General features: G+C 42.4%; 2 protein-coding genes across 7 annotated transcripts; both read left to right on the top strand.

Moving 5' to 3' along the window:
• The first annotated feature begins 2,162 nt into the window (after positions 1 to 2,162).
• LOC118319564 (cytoplasmic polyadenylation element-binding protein 4) lies at positions 2,163 to 13,375 on the top strand. Of its 5 annotated transcripts, none has more exons than XM_035650034.2 (12): positions 2,163 to 2,318; positions 3,303 to 4,420; positions 4,540 to 4,638; positions 5,418 to 5,511; positions 7,332 to 7,382; positions 8,058 to 8,081; positions 8,478 to 8,654; positions 8,909 to 8,998; positions 9,115 to 9,233; positions 9,858 to 9,972; positions 10,063 to 10,244; positions 10,414 to 13,375. In XM_035650034.2, the coding sequence occupies exons 2-12, from the start codon at positions 3,359 to 3,361 to the stop codon at positions 10,639 to 10,641; spliced, it is 2,241 nt and encodes a 746-aa protein (XP_035505927.1). In that variant the 5' UTR covers positions 2,163 to 2,318; positions 3,303 to 3,358; the 3' UTR covers positions 10,642 to 13,375. The 5 variants fall into 5 exon arrangements, with proteins under 5 accessions (XP_035505927.1, XP_035505930.1, XP_035505931.1 ...); XM_035650037.2 differs by having other exon boundaries at positions 5,421 to 5,511; XM_035650035.2 differs by lacking the exon at positions 2,163 to 2,318 and adding an exon at positions 2,447 to 2,572.
• A 1,542-nt stretch (positions 13,376 to 14,917) lies between these two features.
• Positions 14,918 to 17,980, top strand: LOC124850552 (GATA zinc finger domain-containing protein 7-like). 2 transcript variants are annotated; one of them, XM_047334686.1, is made up of 4 exons: positions 14,918 to 14,993; positions 15,075 to 15,450; positions 16,119 to 16,207; positions 17,639 to 17,980. In XM_047334686.1, exons 2-4 carry the CDS (start codon positions 15,084 to 15,086, stop codon positions 17,729 to 17,731), a joined length of 549 nt encoding a protein of 182 aa, XP_047190642.1. In that variant the 5' UTR covers positions 14,918 to 14,993; positions 15,075 to 15,083; the 3' UTR covers positions 17,732 to 17,980. The 2 variants fall into 2 exon arrangements, with proteins under 2 accessions (XP_047190642.1, XP_047190644.1); XM_047334688.1 differs by lacking the exon at positions 17,639 to 17,980 and adding an exon at positions 17,116 to 17,632 and having other exon boundaries at positions 14,928 to 15,450.
• The last annotated feature ends 135 nt before the right edge of the window (positions 17,981 to 18,115 follow it).

An 18,115-nucleotide genomic window follows, 5' to 3' on the forward strand; every position in this document is an offset into this window, starting at 1 on the left:
GTCTGAGCTACATGCCAAAACTAAACAGCATGCTAGGACTGTGACCTGCACACTGTTGGTGTCATGCTACAGTCAGGGAGCCGATAAGGCCACCGAGCCTGAAGTGATACTTTCTCTGAGTTACTTATGCTTCATCACACTCATCCCGTTGTAACAGTACGACAGGTCAGAGGTGGATGACCTCCTGGCCAAACATTAGCGCTGCTGGCTGGACCAGAAATCTGCCAGCTTGCGTGGTTGGCATGGCAACGGGGCTCTATCAATACGAAGGCGGCACAGCTCACATCTGAGAGGAGACGGAGCAGCACACAGACGCTGTGAGCAGAGAAACCTGAGACCGTCAGCCCTGGGTGCCCCGAGCTCCAGTGTGAACTAATGAATTAATGACTGGGTGCCTTAGTTCCATGGATGAATCATTTAGGAACCGTCCAGAGGTTAACGGGTGCACCCCACTTCTGTCTCCTGTTGGTCTCAGAGCAATGGATGGCTTACATTTAGTTGGTACAGCAAAAATGTCAATTCACACTGTATTTAATAATATTGTCTAGATCTTCAAAACAACATAAAATGAGTTGAGCTTCTGCAGCTCAGTTTCACCGGGGAATACAGAGTGTGTTGCTCCTAGGGAAGAAAACGCTGACACAACTCACTGTGCTTGAGTTACTGCCAGCCTCAGATAGGCCTACAGTACAGACAGCAGCATACATGAGACAGTGGAACATTCAATCACACAGACAAACCCCATGCCGAGGTTTCCTCAATCGGTTGATGGATACTGACCTGAGAATATCAAACCAGTAACACCGGGACCAGCAGTTTGCTTTTTCTTTTTTTTCTTTCTTTAACAAGAAACCAGAAGCTCAAGCCAAACAGTGCTGTGTTGTTAAACCACCCAAACAGGCCCCGCAGCACATGGGAGTAGGGTGGGGTGATATGTTTGCAGCTACTACTTCAGGATACAAATAAAGGGTTGGGTCTGCTTTGGGGGTGTGGAACTGTGTTAACAAGACAAACTCAAAAAGCAGACAGTAAATTATACTTGACTCCTTTGAGTATGTTCTAAAAACCAGTGAATCCACTTTCATTTAAGTTAATTTTGATGATGGACTGTAATAATGTATCACATACATCCATTTTAGTTTCTGTAATGAGGCACACTTTGCAACAGTCACAAAAAGCATTACTTAAATGCACAGTTTTAATATGAATACAAGTTTTACCCAACGGATACCTAATTTTATAGTGCCCACAAGTTAGCCATGTTGTGTTCACTACAGCGGCTCATAAGAGTTACTCTTGCTTGAGTAGGTTTAACATAAGTAATTTTACTCCCTCTTGTGAAATGTATACTATGGGTCGAGCAGGAGTACTTCTTTTGAACAGGATACTCTTTCCCCTGCCGGTGAACGATCGTTGAGGTTTAATTGAGTCAGCTTCAGCGAAGAGAAATGTGAGGCTCTGGCCCACAACCATGACATCCGATGAGGGAGAATAATGCCATATCAATAATATTATCTGTATTTTAGTAAGTGAGATATGATGCTATGATTAGCACTATGATCTGACCAAAGGAAAACAGATCAAGCGCTCAAGGTCGATTGAGCGCTGAAAATAGAAGTGGCTTATTTTCGATGAGGTTAAATACTATTGCTGTTTATGAGATTGAATGAGATTAATGAGATTGCTATTCTATGCTATTGCTATTTCGGTGGGCTTAGGTTGCAGCAATTCAAACAGGCTGAGTTGAGGAGAAAAGACATTTGTTTAGCCAAATGAATTCATTTGCATTTGGAGGAAATGGCTGCTAATACAGAACCTTGTGATTTAAACCTTAGATTTCTGTTGGCGCACAGTATACAGCATGAAAATGTCTTATTTGCTCTTGGTGGAAGGGTTTTGATGGAAATTTCGGATATTTTTGATAGAAAATTGGATCATAAATGTATTTTTTCTTTTTTTCCCTGAAACGGCTCCTCCCATTGATTTGAAGGCGTCCTTATTAGGGAGGAGATCGTCGTGAGTGCATGTGCCGTTCATTGAGAGGGCGTTACGTGGGCGTGGACAAGCCGCAGTGCACCTATCAAGTGTTAGATTTCAGCCGCGGTGGGCGGGGGGTCCGAAGGAAATCCTGACGGCCAGTGGCTGCCGGCTGCCGGCGGGGCGGGGCGTGTAGACGGAAGTGTTTCCCGACTGGCCCAGCTGTCACCTAGAAGAGAGAGGAGACCATTTACACCGGCTGCCTAGGAACTGCTGAAAAAGAGGAGAAACGCCAAAATATGACAACATCAACACGATAAGGTCATGTCGCCGAACTGAAGGTAGCTATGCCCGACGTGTCACAAAAACACACACATGCGTGTCGATGCGCGCGGACGAGGTTGCGTCGCGTTGTAGAGAACGATGACAGGGGACCGTTGGTCCGTGTGACATTGAACACACAGGACACGAAACCGACGAGGTCGTTTAAAGAGCCACGCACCGTCCACAACTTGTCACGTCCTGGACGTTTTTCTTTCACCGTGCTGTCGCAGGCGCCGGTGCCGTGAGCGAAATAAAACAACGAAAATTCACGGTAAACGTTGTAGCCGTTAAAGTGCGTGTGTTTGTGTGTGTTGTCTCCCGGCTGGTTTGAGAAACAAAAAAAAAAAAACATGCTAAAGCGTCGCTGCGGTTCGTCAGCTAGTATCCTAGCCTAGCGGCTCGGCGCAGGGAACTAGCCCCTATTCGGAGCAGACGGGAGACGTCATCAACATTTCCCTGTGTTTATATGGTCGCCTCCGAGGAGGTCATTGCTGGGAGAGAGAGAGAGGGAGGGAGAGAGAGAGAGAGACAAACGACGATTCACTCGGTAGGTGTGTGCGTGGCGTTCACGGGTGCACCGTCGAAACGCACAAACGCACTTTAACAGCGGCTGCCGGGACGCTGCGTGATTAACAGGGCGCATGGGAGGTTCGCGGAGCAGCTGTTAGCTCGCCGCTAGCCGCGGAACGACCTTTGGAGACGTCCGCTCCGGCCTGCGCCGTGTCACAGGCCGGGTGTTGACCGTGGACGCCTGCCTGCTTTACCTTTATGTCAAATTTCCGTGCAGGCCTCCAACGGCCTGGCGAGTCAAGTGACTTGATGTCATTGGTTGCATCACAAGACCGGGCAGGGTGCAGCCCGGGCACGTCCACTGCGTATGGCGAGGCTTGTGTTTTATTTTTGAGAGGCCACATCAACTAAAGCTGTTAACAGTCTTAGTTTGTTGCCCCCCCCCCCCCCCCTTTTCTCTCTCTCTCCCCTTCCTCAACCTACATTTTTAGGATAAAGAAGACGGTGAACGCCAAACGTCGACTTGAAGATTCACTGGGTGTCCTAAATGGGGGACTACGGGTTTGGAGTTCTGGTGAAGAACAGCAGCAGTAACAAGTCTGCTTTCCCCGTGCGAATCCCTCCTCACCTCCAGCCCCAGCACCCTCACCACCCCTCCAATCCCCCCAGCCCCCCTTCCTTCGTCAACAACACCTGCTCCACCAATGGGGGCAGCGCTTGGCTGTTCTCCGCCGTAGCCCAACACGGTAACATGCAAGATGAGATTCTGGAGTCAGACAAGTCCAAGGCCTTGGACCTCCAGGACATGCAGGAGAAGTCTCAGGTCCAGACCCAGCCCCAGGCCCTGTCTCCGGGCCAGCAGGAAGCCGGAGGAGTCCTAGGAGAGCTGGAGGGAGCGCTTGAAGACGGTTCACTGGAGAAGGGCTCGTTGGAGAGCAGCAGTGGGAAGGAGAAACTGAGGATGGAGTCCCCAGTGCTAAGCGGGTTTGACTACCAAGACAGCCTGGGCATGGGTACGAGCATTGCACAGTCCAACTCCTCCTCATCTTCACTGACCAGCTTTAACAACTGGTCCCCTGCTGTCCCATCCACCCAGTCTCCAGTGGTCGGAGAAGATGTTGGAGGGTTCTTTGGCCTGGCCGGCTCCAATGGCAATGGACCTCCCCTGCTGTTCCAGAACTTCTCCCATCATGCTGGCCCTGGCTTTGGGGCGGGGGGTAGTTTCTCCCCGCAGATTGGTCCAGTCTCTCAGCACCACGCACCCACACCTCACCCCCAACACTACCATCCCCACGGTCAGGGGGTCCCACAGCAGCACCGGCGCTCCCCAGCTAGCCCTCATGCACCCCAGCCTTCCTTCCCTCCGCATCCCCATCGCACCGGACCGTTCACCCAGCTGCCCCACCTCACTCCTGCCCAGAACAAACCCCCTTCACCTTGGGGAAGCTACCAGAGTTCATCCACTCCCACATCCACCTCCTGGAGCCCTGGTGGGTATGGTGGCTGGGGAGGCACACAGGGGGTTCGAGAATACCGGCGGGGGGTAGGTGGAGGCATGACAGGCCTTAACTCCATCTCCCCACTGAAGAAGTCCTTCCCCAACAACCAGGTAGATGAAGTTGTCACAATCAATCTCCAACACTGATAAATCTTGATAGATGGTATCAGATTGCATGCTGTACATTTGGTCAGGAGACCTATAAGAAACACGTCTATCTGTCCACACAGGTTCCCTCGCAGAAGTTCCCCAGAAATAGCTCTGGCTTCAATCACAAGGGCTGGGTGGAGGACAGCATGAGCCGCGGTGACAGCATGTACCCTTTCCAGGTGAGCATATCACACCGGTAATACTCATGCTGATGTTTAGGGATTCACTGTGTGTTGTCTAAAATTTCACTTGAAAACAGCAATAGACTTGGTCTTATACGACTGCAAACTGTAAATATGTCCGTCTCCCCACCAGGGGTCATTGATATTAATCCTGTTAAACATGCTCATCTGTATCAAATCCAACAGATGAGCCATTGAGAAAAACAGGATACATGACAAATTAAGCAAACAAAACGAATGAACTGAAAATTATTGTGAGCGCTTGTGTATGAGGCCTTATCTGGGTCATATGGGTGAAGGAGAGCGCTCTTATCATTTGCCCTGATCACATGGCCTTCCTCTCGTCCTGGTTCGAGAAGTCTTGTGCTCTACTGCAGCTCTGCATGCTCTCAGCCCAGTTAGATACAAAGTGAAGCACCCGCTCATGAGTTATGAAGCACTCATCACAAATCACTTTTCAAATCCTAATTCATCTTCTCACTTTAGGCCTCATTCATCAGAATTTGTACTCATTTGAAATTGGCCAAATAGAAGGATGCATGTTTCTAGCTTCCTCAGTAGCACATCTTATATGATGTGATGTGATAGCGGAGATATGCAGGTGATGTTCTGTTTACAGTGCTTTTCCTCTGAAGATCTCTACGGGGATTTTCTCTGCCGTTTTTTTTATTGGCTATTAGCACTGTAGCAAACTATGTCAGGGCTTTCACGTCTTGTGCTGCTGTAGATGTGGTGGGGGAAGTGAGGTGGCTCATTGTTGTCTTCCTCTCTTTCAGCAGGAGAGAACACGGTCCTTTGATGGTTTTAGCATGCACTCTCTGGAGAACTCACTGATTGACATTATGAGGGCTGAGCAGGATTCCCTGAAAGGTTGGTTCCCACACTAACAATGATGAGGAAGGGGTAGTCTTCCTCACCGCTGGCTGGAGATTAATGCAGCCTTTTGTAGGTATTTTACATCGAGGAGAAGTTTGGTATCACTTCACAATGCTGGCAATCAGTTGTGGTGACAGCAGGTATTAAGTTTGAGCTAAGGCTACAACTTACGATTCTTTTCATAAATGATAAATCTGTTGATTATTTTCTCAATGAATCGATTAGTTTATGGTCCATAAAAAGTCATAAAATTGTGAAAATGTCGATCGGGTTTCCCAAAACCCCAACATGAACATATTCAGTTTACTGTCATAGAGGAGCAAAGAAACCAGAAAATATTCACATTTAAGAAGCTGAAATCAACTTCACCCTCCATTCTTAAAAACTACTTGAACCGATTAATCGATTATCAAAATAGTTGGCGATTAATTTAGTAATCAATTAATCGATTAACAGTTGCAGCTCTAGTTTGAACATGCATGTGCTGATTGGGTCCCAGATATTAGAAGCCTGTGTATCCACGGCAGGTGGACATAGTAATGAATGTAGCTAAATACCAGTTTGGTGACGTTCACTGTTGGTTTTCATCAAACTATTTAGGAAAATTTATCAGATGTTTAATATTAATGGCACTGACAAAAAACAAATATTAATGAGCTTTGCGTGCTTGAGTCTATGCTGGCCGTAAACTCGATCACATGGAGTCTTTGTTCTTTTTATTTGATCTAACCTCTTTAGGATACTCGAATCAAATGACCAGGGAATATCACCCAATTTTACATTAACATTTTAAATATTCAACTGTAGCTATGTATATGCATTTGTGTATATATATATATTTTGATATAAAATAGATTGCAATTAAAATGGTGTATAAAATGATTGCATTTCAAAATTAAATACTTATTTAGTAGCCAACCAAATGTGTCCATTGCAGTGACTATCACATATTTGGTATTTGTTTTGCATGTGTGGTAGATTCAAAGATACTTGACTAGATTCAGAGTCAAGTATCAAAAGCATTGTTTTAATAATCCATTTAATTTAGTTATTAGCGCCTTTCATGGCACTCAAGGTCACATTTCATCAGGTACAGTAATAAAATATACAATAAACAATGAAGCATTAATAAAACATCAGGACAGTCAACATCACAAGATGCAGTGGAAGCAGTTAAAGTGTGTAGTTTAATTTAAAAAGATGCATTTATGAGCAGACAGTTTAGAATTGTGTAATGGAGTACACACACGTTAAAATCATATCAGTATCAACTCTTCATGAATCTGATCCACTATGATTGGTTACAGGTCAGTCTCAAATAGATTTCTGTCTCATCTTCTGTAATTCATGAAAAGCATGACCTGCAGTATTTTTGCAGTGCAAACTCTTATGATCTTAGCTAATGCTCTCATGAATAAAATATTGCAGTTCAGTTTTGTTGCAGTCAAATGTAAAATGACCCCTTTTCCCATCAGAACTGGCTCTATTGATTCTAATTTTAGCCAGCTTTGTTTTATAAAGTTGTCTTCCTGCCTTTTGTCATGAGTGTTTTCCATCACTTAATTTACAAGTCAGCTTCCTCAATAATCTATTTATAGTTTACATAGTTTCCAAGCTAACACGCCCCCTTGGACTGTTAACAGTAATTACCTGAAATACATTTGCTGTTTTGTTTACAAAATAACTTGCTGAAATGTGTGTCACCATGATCCTCAGAGGGTAATTATATGTCAAAGAAAGTATTGTCTTCATTTTTCTGCCTGGAAATCATTTCATGACAGTGTTTTGAGGCCTCTTCTGTTTTTGTCTTGTAGGACGTTACAGCTTCTCTCACCAGGGCGGAGACGGGCCTCTACCTATGAATGGTATGTAAATTACATGTATACAAATATGCAGCGCTGCAGCAGAGGTCAGAGCTTGAAATTATGCGAACCTGATGTCAGTTAACTGCCACCTTTAAAAGTAGTTGACAGAAATTTTCTTTGGTCAGCTCTGTGAGAAATGAGAAAACAAAAGTGAAACCTTTGAATGGGTCGTATGTAAGTACTGCAAAAACATATAATGATTTACTTGTTTTATTACGTTCTAAACTGACTGTGATACGCATCCGAATTCGCTCATCAAATGGAGTTCACGTAAAAAAATTGTGTCAGGGATGTGCAGAGACGGTAAAGAACAAAAATATGACACCACAGATGTGCCGTAGAAGGCAAATGATGTTCCTTTTGTTAACCTATTTTAGTTTTGCTAATGATTGTGCTCTCTGTCTAGTGTATATTGAACAAATGTATACTATCTTGAAGGCTTAAGATGGATAAAGGTTTAAATTGATAACCGTAGATTTTGATGAATAGCATTTTGACCGGTGGAAATTCAGAATGGCTGTTATGGCAGCCATTTTGTCTGGTGATCAACAAATTCATTTTAAGGCCAATGTCTGTTTGTTTTCATTTTACAATTATTATTTTATACATCTTTTTTCTATGATGTCTTTTTTCAAAAAGCCATCTCAAAAGTGTTTTCTGTTGTTTCACATGCAGCGAGAAGTTATGGCAGAAGACGAGGTAACATTTGTGATTGTGTCTTAATTTGTTCGTTCTTTAGAATGCGGCAATGACCCCTGAAATGATGACTTTAGTTGTTGTGTTGCTTCTGTGTTTGTCTGCTCTATTTTGTTATCGTCACTGATTATTTGTGCCTTGATTGTTGTCGGGGTCTGAGCCCCTGTCTCTGTTGGGCCTGAACCTATCAAGGGCTGCCTTCCAAGACCTAGTAGTGATAGTACTCGTGCTTTTACTGTCATTAAAAATGGTAATCATGGCTGGTTTTGTACATTGTATTTTAATGATTTTTTTTTCGCAAATCAAATTCCCTGCTCCTTGTATTAATACATTTGAACTGTGGTTCATCCTCACCTGTGGTGAGCCCACATGTGTAATCCGGATCATTCTCTCCATTAGGTCATTCCTCTCTGTTCCCCATGGAGGATGAGCGCTCTTTTGGAGAGGACGAGTCCGGTGACCAGGGGCTTCCTGGCCTTGGTTCAGCCCACTGTTTCCCCCACCTCAATGGTGAACGTGTGGAACGATATTCTCGCAAAGTGTTTGTTGGAGGGCTGCCCCCAGACATAGACGAAGGTAAAGGCTTGTTATGGCCACGGTGGATTTTTCCTGTGCTTTCTCATATGCATTGTCGTAGATCCGGAGCTTTGAATAAATCAACAATATTCCTTTTATTTGGTGTCTGTAATTTTTGCATAGCAAAAAGTAATGTTTTATTCATTAGATTTGATTGCATGTGATTTAAGCGGAGTGCGTCTAGTGCCTTGGTTCAGCTATAATGTAACAAAACCTTTTCTGTTTCGGTAAACTTTTTTTTTTTTTTTTTCAAGATGAAATTACAGCCAGTTTCCGTCGGTTTGGTCATTTGTTTGTCGACTGGCCTCACAAGGCAGAGAGCAAGTCCTATTTTCCACCAAAAGGTGAGTAAAACCAGTTTAACAGTAAATTTGTGTCAGCGTGTTGATTTTACTGCATTGTGATGATGAATATTTATTCATTGTGTGTGTGTGCTCATTGTTGTGTCAAACCTTTTCAGGATACGCATTTTTGCTGTTCCAAGACGAGAGCTCCGTTCAGGCTCTGATTGATGCCTGCATTCAGGAGGATGGCAAACTTTACCTTTGTGTCTCCAGCCCCACCATCAAAGACAAGCCTGTGAGTGTGTTACACTCAGTTTTAGTACAAAACTAATGCAAATGTTCACTAGATGGACTCTATCAATTGGTCTTTGTTTTAGAGTTTGATCTATGCATTCCAACAAATTCCAGTAGAGCTGTCTTTTGTTTTGTTTGCGCAAAACAAGTGATGACCAAGCAAAAATAATTTTTCTGATGAACCCCGAATAACCATGGTTTATAATAAATGAGAGGGATCATTTTAGCGACCGACCGTGACGTCACCCGTTGGTCTGTGAACTGCTGTTTTGAATCCTAGAGTTTAGCATTTTGGTTTTTGAAACCAGTACTTGGAGGAGCAGGCAGTGGGCCTGACTGGGAGCTCAACTCCACCTGCGACCTGCATACACTGTCAATCACACAGTATCCATGTCCCAATGCATCCAGAGCTTAATCTTCCATTTTTCCCTCAATGGGACCATAACTTATTAAATGAACACCGTTTCATTGACTTTTATAGAAATAGTCTTCTTTTTGCAACGAGTGGAGTGGCCCTCTGCTGGTAATTCGAGAGAATACAGCTTTTAGACATTTCTGCATTGGGTTCACATTCTGGACCCAGTGACTATGTCGATTCATACTTTTTTCATCTTGGTTGTTGTAGGTCCAGATTCGACCCTGGAACCTAAATGACAGTGACTTTGTAATGGATGGCTCACAGCCATTGGACCCGAGGAAGACCATTTTTGTAGGAGGTGTCCCTCGTCCCCTACGTGCAGGTACGAGTCTGATGACCTGAAAGCATTGCAGTCCCACGACTGTTACTGTTTAGATTTTAAATTAACTTTCATTCTCTGCTGCTGTTCCAGTGGAGCTTGCCATGATTATGGACCGTCTGTATGGGGGAGTGTGTTACGCTGGGATCGACACAGACCCTGAACTCAAGTATCCAAAAGGGGCGGGGCGAGTGGCCTTCTCCAATCAGCAAAGCTACATTGCAGCCATTAGTGCCCGATTTGTTCAACTGCAGCATGGGGAGATTGATAAACGGGTGAGTCGTTCGGAGGTCAGCAGCTTCCTATTCAGGTCTAAATGAAGAGTGAATGTCCAGAAAATATTATTTTCCACCTATCTAACATGCTGCTGCTGTGCATGCATTCAGATTTTTCTCGACCTGCATTCTAACACACTTTTCCTGTCTTCCATCCTCTGCCTCTCAGGTGGAAGTGAAGCCATATGTCCTGGACGACCAGCTGTGTGATGAGTGTCAGGGCACCCGCTGCGGGGGGAAGTTTGCCCCTTTCTTCTGCGCCAATGTGACCTGTCTGCAGTACTACTGTGAGTACTGCTGGGCAGCCATCCACTCCCGGGCCGGCCGCGAGTTCCACAAGCCGCTGGTGAAGGAGGGAGGGGACCGGCCACGACACATCTCCTTCCGCTGGAACTGAGGCGAGAGGGACAGGGAGGGAGAAAACATAGGTTCAGGGGAGGGACTGAGAAATGGGTAGTTAGGTAAGGGGTACGGGCTGTGATATGAAAAATAAATGCACTTTTCTTTTAAGTTAAAAAAAAAAAATCATAATTTATTTTTTATTTTATTTTTTTTAATTGGGCCTTCTAACAGAAGTAAATGCTAAGAAGAGAGTGAAATCCCATTTATGTTTTGACTTTAAGTGTGCATGAGCATATGGATGCATTAGATTTGGATTTAGATGTTTTCAGACTTGACTGTACTTTCTTTTCGTGTTAGCTGGCAAAGCTGCTTACATTTGTTGTCAAGAGTAACATAAAATTTAAGTGAGGTTCATCATACCTAAATCAGTATACTAACTATGGAAGTTGAGTTTAAGAAGGGTGCATTTTCTTACTTTTTGCTTGCAGGATTAGAGAACAACTGTACCATTTACCAAAGGTTGTGTGCAAATAGTTGGGTTGAACAGAGAAATGACATCATTTCAAATGGTTGTACAACGGGGGTTTTCCAAGCAGCTCATCATATAGCATCTGGCCACATCGGAAAAAAAATCTCTTTAGATTGCTGGCATGAGTGTTTAGATCTTGGATTTAAAGGTTGACACTTTGTAAACAGAAAGGGCAAACCAAAGATTGGCCTAAAACACATCATCAAAAGCAGACGTTGATCTGAGGGTTTTTCAGGATAATGTAGTGTCCTCTTGTCACATGACGGAGGACACAGGCTGGAGTTGTCTGGAGTTTTGGTTTGTGGGTTTCAGCTAATCAAGACACAGCCCTCAGGGCTCAGGTATTGGCAGTAGTATTTGCTCACTTTATATTGTCAGGGATATTAGCACTGGAAGCTAACATGCTAATGTAGTACAAACTAATGGGAACGCACAGTCCAGTCTCCCTGAGCTGTCCTCATGGTGTACCACTGCACGCTCTACCACGACTGGAGCTTCTATCACATGTGTTGTGGATGGATATGGTAGTAGCTAGAATTTGCTGTCACAGAGATAAAGATATTATTTTATACATGGCCTGCTGATTTTTGTACAGTGTTTTATAGCTGATTATTTTGTCATGAACATATATACATTTATTATGCACTACTTTTCTAAATATTTTTTTCAATAGTCATTTTAGGCACATTTTTCACAGATGGGAGAACTCCTTTTGCAATACCTCATTTTTTTCACTTGGTGAAAAATAATTTTGTACCTTTGTTACTAAGAGATCTGCATTTATGGTAAACTTAATTTAAAAAAGAAAATGGATGATATTAATATAATTTTCAATTAGCTTTTATATATTTAAGTGCTGGTAAATCTGAAAATTGTCTGGTGCATCGGTGTGATTCTGTAGATAAAAAAAAGAAAAGAAAAAATAAGGCTATCACTAGCTCGTCATATATGGATTCTCCTCTGTCCTAATACACATAATAACAGGATCCTAAGGCATGACAAGACCTTTCTAAACTGATTTTGATAGTCTTGAAAATATATTCTGATATTTCGCTCCTAGGTGCACTCAGTAAGATTATCGTTAGGGTAAATGTGATATCAATGTGATATCTTCCCTTCTAACACCGGAGTGGATATCGGCTCTTTGAATATATAGATCCTCTTTCTGGAACTGCCTGTAAGTTCTACTTATTCTTGGCATGCATAATGTAATACAGAAATAAAAAGGCTAGTGTTAATGCAGGACCTGATGTAATGCACTAGATCTCCTTATGACTTTCTTTTCCTTATCTCTTTGAGATCACCTCTCTTGTAGCCTCTCTTTACATGATGGAGTCTGCCTTCCTTACACAGACATGATGTTTATGCAATCTACACAATGACAACACTTTGGATGCGTTTTGTAATGTAGAGGACACTCAGTAGGACATGGGTGACGAGAGTTGATCACTTGACCCCCTTTGTGATGTGGCATGCTTTGGGACATAACCTGAATGTGATTTAATGTTGCAAGTTAACTTTGAGCCATTATGTGCAATACTTATTCTTTCCAGAAACAAGTCTCTGCAGTGCAAGTCATTTAACCCATATAGACCATGCAGTCATTTACACATTATTTGTTCCCTATCGTTCATGCTGATGTCTGCAAGAAAAGAAAAAAAACTAATTTATACCTGAATTTATTTTTAAACATTAGTTTTGTGCTTATTTACTTATTTTGCTACAACCATGCTACTGTGATTGAAAACATTGTATATACTAGGGCGATAATGTATTTAGTATTTGCTATATTTTCAATTGAAATGTTTAACTATCATTTTGATCAGATTTTTTGTTATATTTTTGGGGTGATGTTAAAACTCGTTGTGTGTCTAGTTTTTCTAATTGCTGTATTGTGCTCCACATTTTCAAATGAAAAGAATATTATGTCTGTTAGTATTACTTGATTGCAAAACTGCAATAGTTTTTAATTGTATGCTGGGAAGGTTATATTTATTAACTTTTTTTTTTACCTGATATTTTGATTTTTATTCAGTCATTTGACATTTATACGTAAGTTCCAATTTTTATATTTTCTTCCTGATTAATTTACGCTACAATACAGACGTCAGTTTTTATAGTTGGTTTGTAGTATTGAAGTAAAACAAAGATCTAATGTCATATATTCATTTGCTGCCAACTGTTTGTAACTGTATGCATACATTTGAAGTATTTGTAATGTGAGATGTTGAATGAATAAAACAGCTGTGAGGAAGAGTTATTTGCCTAATGTTGTTTCACAACACCTGATGAGAGGCCTGTGTTGAATCCATGTGCCTCCCAAAGATGTTGTAGTAAACTAGAGCTTCATATGTGATGCCATTGTTGCGAGTGATCACTCCTAGGCACATCTGGTGAGTTGGGTTGAATCAGGTCAGATGTATTTATAGGGTGAGGCTTATTGCAGGCCTTAGTGGGTGCTACTTCGCTCACCTAAACCTCCTGTCTTTTTGTCTCAGCGAACCTTTTTCTGCTCTAATAAGAGCCTGTATTTTTGCCCAAGTGAAAAATAATATAGATCATATGCAACAAAATATCACAAATTAGGTCATAGTCAGAGCTTTTACTTCCCAGATGTAAAGAAACAATTCCTCTTAACATTGGCTGACATTTCCGAGAACTGAAATAATACCTGGTAGCTCATCCATTTTTCCAGTTGGCATGTTTAATTATATTTTAGCAGAAGTGGACTGTAACCGAGCACATCTATTCTAGAAGAACTTTACTCAAGTACATTTTTGGGGAAGTTGTATTTCCACCTACATTTTTCCTTTTTATTTTTACAATTATAGTAACTTATTATGCTTAATTATGATTTGACATACAAAACCTATAATGGGTCAATGACATGCGGTTTATTGTTTTGTAGATTAAGCTGCAGTTCACATAATTAAAACAATCTTACAAAAACAATGGTAAAATGCTACCTGCATATCATTGCATCCCTATAGTTTATGAGGCCAAAAACTTACATGAGGCTTAATGGATAGGTGTATGGGTTACACTTATAGAAGTTATTTCAAATACATTATTTTTAGAATTTGTTTGTGACTGAAAGATGTGACCAAGCAGATTGACAAGTCACATTATACGCATAATACTGCCACCTGCTGGCTGGCAGCGCTACACAAAACCCTGATACAGGGCAAAGTGAAGCTTTACAAACCAGCGAAGCTTTCGACACAAGCGTATCGAAAAAAAGGTTTAATTACGCAAAACTTTTAAAATCAGAGCTCGACGAGGACCTCGGCTGGTGAAAGTTAGGATGTTTCACCACCAACCAGCATGAATCTTGACACTAAAATGAATGAATGGGTGCAAATTATTAATAAATACATTTTTAAACAATTGTTGCATCCAACTAACACCAAAACGCACGCGCGCGCACACACACACACACACACACACACACACACACAGCACTTTCGAGTTGTAGACCATAATAAGTAATATTTTTAAATAATTCATTATCGTTGGTATTGTATTTTTCCTCTTCGTCACATTGTATTTTGATACCTGGATTATTTAGTGTAAATTCTGTTCTCTGACGTCTTCATTTCTGCGGGAGGAATGATTGTTTCTCTTTACACAAGAACGGTTTGACATTTTGTGAGCAATGTCTCTGTATCTTTTGATTGTGTATTATGTACATTTAAATACAGTTTAAAAAACAATTCATTAAAAACCCACGAGGGCCCTCCTCCATGTGTCGCGCATTTTTAAACTTTTGACTTTGTTGCAGTCGCGTTGCTTCGTGACGTCATTGCTCACGTGAGTTTGATAGGACGAATCAAGCTCCGAAACGACGCCTCCCTGGATCGTTCCAATTCTTTTGACAGGTAAGCTAACTGACTCTAACCCACTGCACACCGTAAAGTTAACAGTTAGTTAGTCAGTCAGTTAGTTAGTCATCTCTGCAGAGTTTAGAGATGTCGCCTGCCAAGACGGAACATGTCACACGACTGGCCTCACATCGGGGCTCCGGTCAAAGAGATGAACCACAGCCGCAGCACGCCGTGGACCAGACCGAGCCCCGCCCGCGCTGCGAGGCGGACAAGCGCGGGAACAAGAGGGTCAGAGGTGAAAAAACTCGGTCCCTTTTAAAGGTCAAACTACCGAAAATCAACGCGCGCACTTTGTCCAAGGAGAAGGCGACACGGGAGGACGACGACGACGACAACGACGACAACAACGACAACAACAACGACAACAACAACAACGACACACCGAGCTGGTGGACGTTGGAGCCCGCCGAGAGCAGAACCACGACGGTGAGCCGGGTTGGAGGGAGCCGGGGTGAGTGACGCTGCTAATGTTAGCTAGGAAGCTAGAAGTTAGTCGAGTTAGCTTCAGTTAGCTTCAGTTAGCTTCAGGTAGCTTCAGGTAGCTTCAGGTAGCTTCAGTTAGCTTCAGGTAGCTTCAGGTAGCTTCAGTTAGCTTCAGTTAGCTTCAGGTAGCTTCAGGTAGCTTCAGGTAGCTTCAGGTTGCTTCAGGTAGCTTCTGTTAGCTTCTTTTAGCTGGCTAGTTGCAGTTTTTAGACCAGAATAGTAGTTTATTTTAAAAATATAAGTCAATCTTAGCAGGACAGGGAAACAGTTTCAGTTAATGGCCCATTTAAATCCTGTAAAAAAAACCTTTGTCTTTCACTGTCCCTTTGCCTGAAAAAGAATTAAGCTATATATATATTTCATTGTTTATTTTGTATACAAGTTTAGTGTCAACTTATTTCTACGAAGGAAAGGTCATGGCTTGTAATGTAGGGTTGCAAGCTCAAAATCTTGGGACATTATGCTAATATTAAAATTTGTTTGCGGTTTTCATCACACGTTTTGATTAACCTGAGACGCTCTTTATGCTGTTGTTTTTGGTGCACAAGCTCTTTATGGTGTGTCCACCCTCAAAGATAATGTTGACCTGCTTTATACATGGTTAGCCTCATGTTTACATTCATCCTTTGTTATCAGCTGCCGACACAGACGCTGACTCTGTTGGTGGAGATGTTTTCTTCTTCTCCCAGGGGCCCACTAGCCAAGTGACAGATGAGAAGGAGCAGGTAGGCCCTATGCAGAGTACACAGTATGTGCAGTGACAAAGAACAAGGAGAAAACATTCGAACAACGTTCAAAAACTGGATAACATTTCTAAATGCGGTAAACTTAAATAAGTTTGGGTTAAACATCATTTTAAAAAACGTCAACATGTCAGATCCTCTAGGCCTGCTGCGCATAAAAACCTCCAGAACCATACATCATTGTATTCAAATTTGACGATTTCATTTCATTTTGATATGACCTGTTCTCCCTTGGGCTTACTCCATAGCAATGGAGATTATGCTGAAAGTGCATTGGTGACAAAAAAGCAGAATGGTCGGCCACGAGTCCCGCTCCTCACAACAGACACAATGTGCTCACTGTTCAGCTGCGCTGTATATTGCAGCATCTTGGATGTAAACCACATGCGCCACAATCACTTTGAGGTTAAGCACCAATCTAAAAACGATCTAGAGCCCACTCTCTGGCTCTGATAGATGGCACATACAGTGGCAAGAAGAAGTTTGTGAGCCTTTTGGATTTACCTGGTTTTCTGCATTAATTGGTCATAAAATGACATCTGGTCTTCATCTCAGTTTTAAGTAGGGGGGTGCGTGCAACGGATCACAAAACTCACGGTTCGGATCGTATCACGGTTTTTGAGTCACGGATCGGATCATTTTTCGGAGCCACGCCACCAAATCATCTCGATTTATACACAAAAATAACAGTGGACTGATTGATTTCTGGAGTCTTTGAGATTAATTTGTAACTCTTTCCAGCTTTATGCAAATCAAGTTTTCCTGATCGTAGTTCTTCTGAGAACCTTCCTTTTGCGAGGCGTGGTTCAGCAGATGCTTCTCGTGAATAGCAAGCTCAAAATGTGACTCTAACCCACAACTTCAAATTTGTTTCTTTCATTGGACTCCAGATTTGCCAGCTACTGACTCCTGTTAGCTTTTGCTGAGCTGAAGTCAACAGTCTTGTGGTTCACATACTCTTACCGACCTACACTGTGACTGTTTGAATGATTTACTCAATGTGGACCAGAACAATGCTATAATTTGTACGTTATTATGTTTGTTCTCCATGTCTGTAACTTAGATGTTTTATGACAAATTTCCAAAGGTTCACTTTGTTTTTCTTTGCGCTGTATGCTGCATGGGAAATGTGCTTGTTTATTTTAACATGTTTGTTAAGAGGACATATCAGTAAACAATTATTTTGGACTTGTAATTCAATACTAGACAATACATGTAAGAGTGAGTGTGTGTGCGCGCGCTCTGTTAAATCCAGTGATGAAACCAGTGTGTGTGCTCCTCCTCCACCAGCATACACACACATACGCAGGTGTGCATTGAATTTGCTGTAAGCATGAACTAGACTACCAAGTTCTTCTTTTACTCCCTCTTTCTCCTGCTGGGGATGTGACCCCTGACCCCTGTCCTGGAAAGGCCAAGGTGGCAGTTCTCAGGACCATCTCCAGGATGCTGGAGGAGAACCAGCGGATCAGACAGAGACTCCTCGCCCCCACCCAGGCCCACTGATGCTGCACTCGCTGAAACGGCTGAACACTTATCGGTACTTTTATTTTCATAAAAATTCATAAGTGTTTCTCCACGTCACTGTTCCCAGTAGTTCGAAGGATTTAGTTTCTTAAGCAGTCAGTGTTGAAAACCAGTGTTACAGTGTTGCTTTATCTGTAATGGTGCTTACTGGTTTTGTGCTGTTTGCAGGAGTAATTTAAACAAGGTTCAATGGACAATGTGGTTGTATTAAAAGAGTTCATATTCAAACCTTTGTGCTAATTAATTCACACCTTTTAGCTGTCCACCAGGGGGCACCGCTTACTCGGTAGTAGTTCACACTGTAGAGTCACTCATCTTCTCACCCACTCACAAAATGCCACAAGGCAGTTGTATGGTAGCATC

Source organism: Scophthalmus maximus, chromosome 9 (assembly GCF_022379125.1).
Source record: "Scophthalmus maximus strain ysfricsl-2021 chromosome 9, ASM2237912v1, whole genome shotgun sequence".
Lineage (NCBI taxonomy): Eukaryota > Metazoa > Chordata > Actinopteri > Pleuronectiformes > Scophthalmidae > Scophthalmus > Scophthalmus maximus.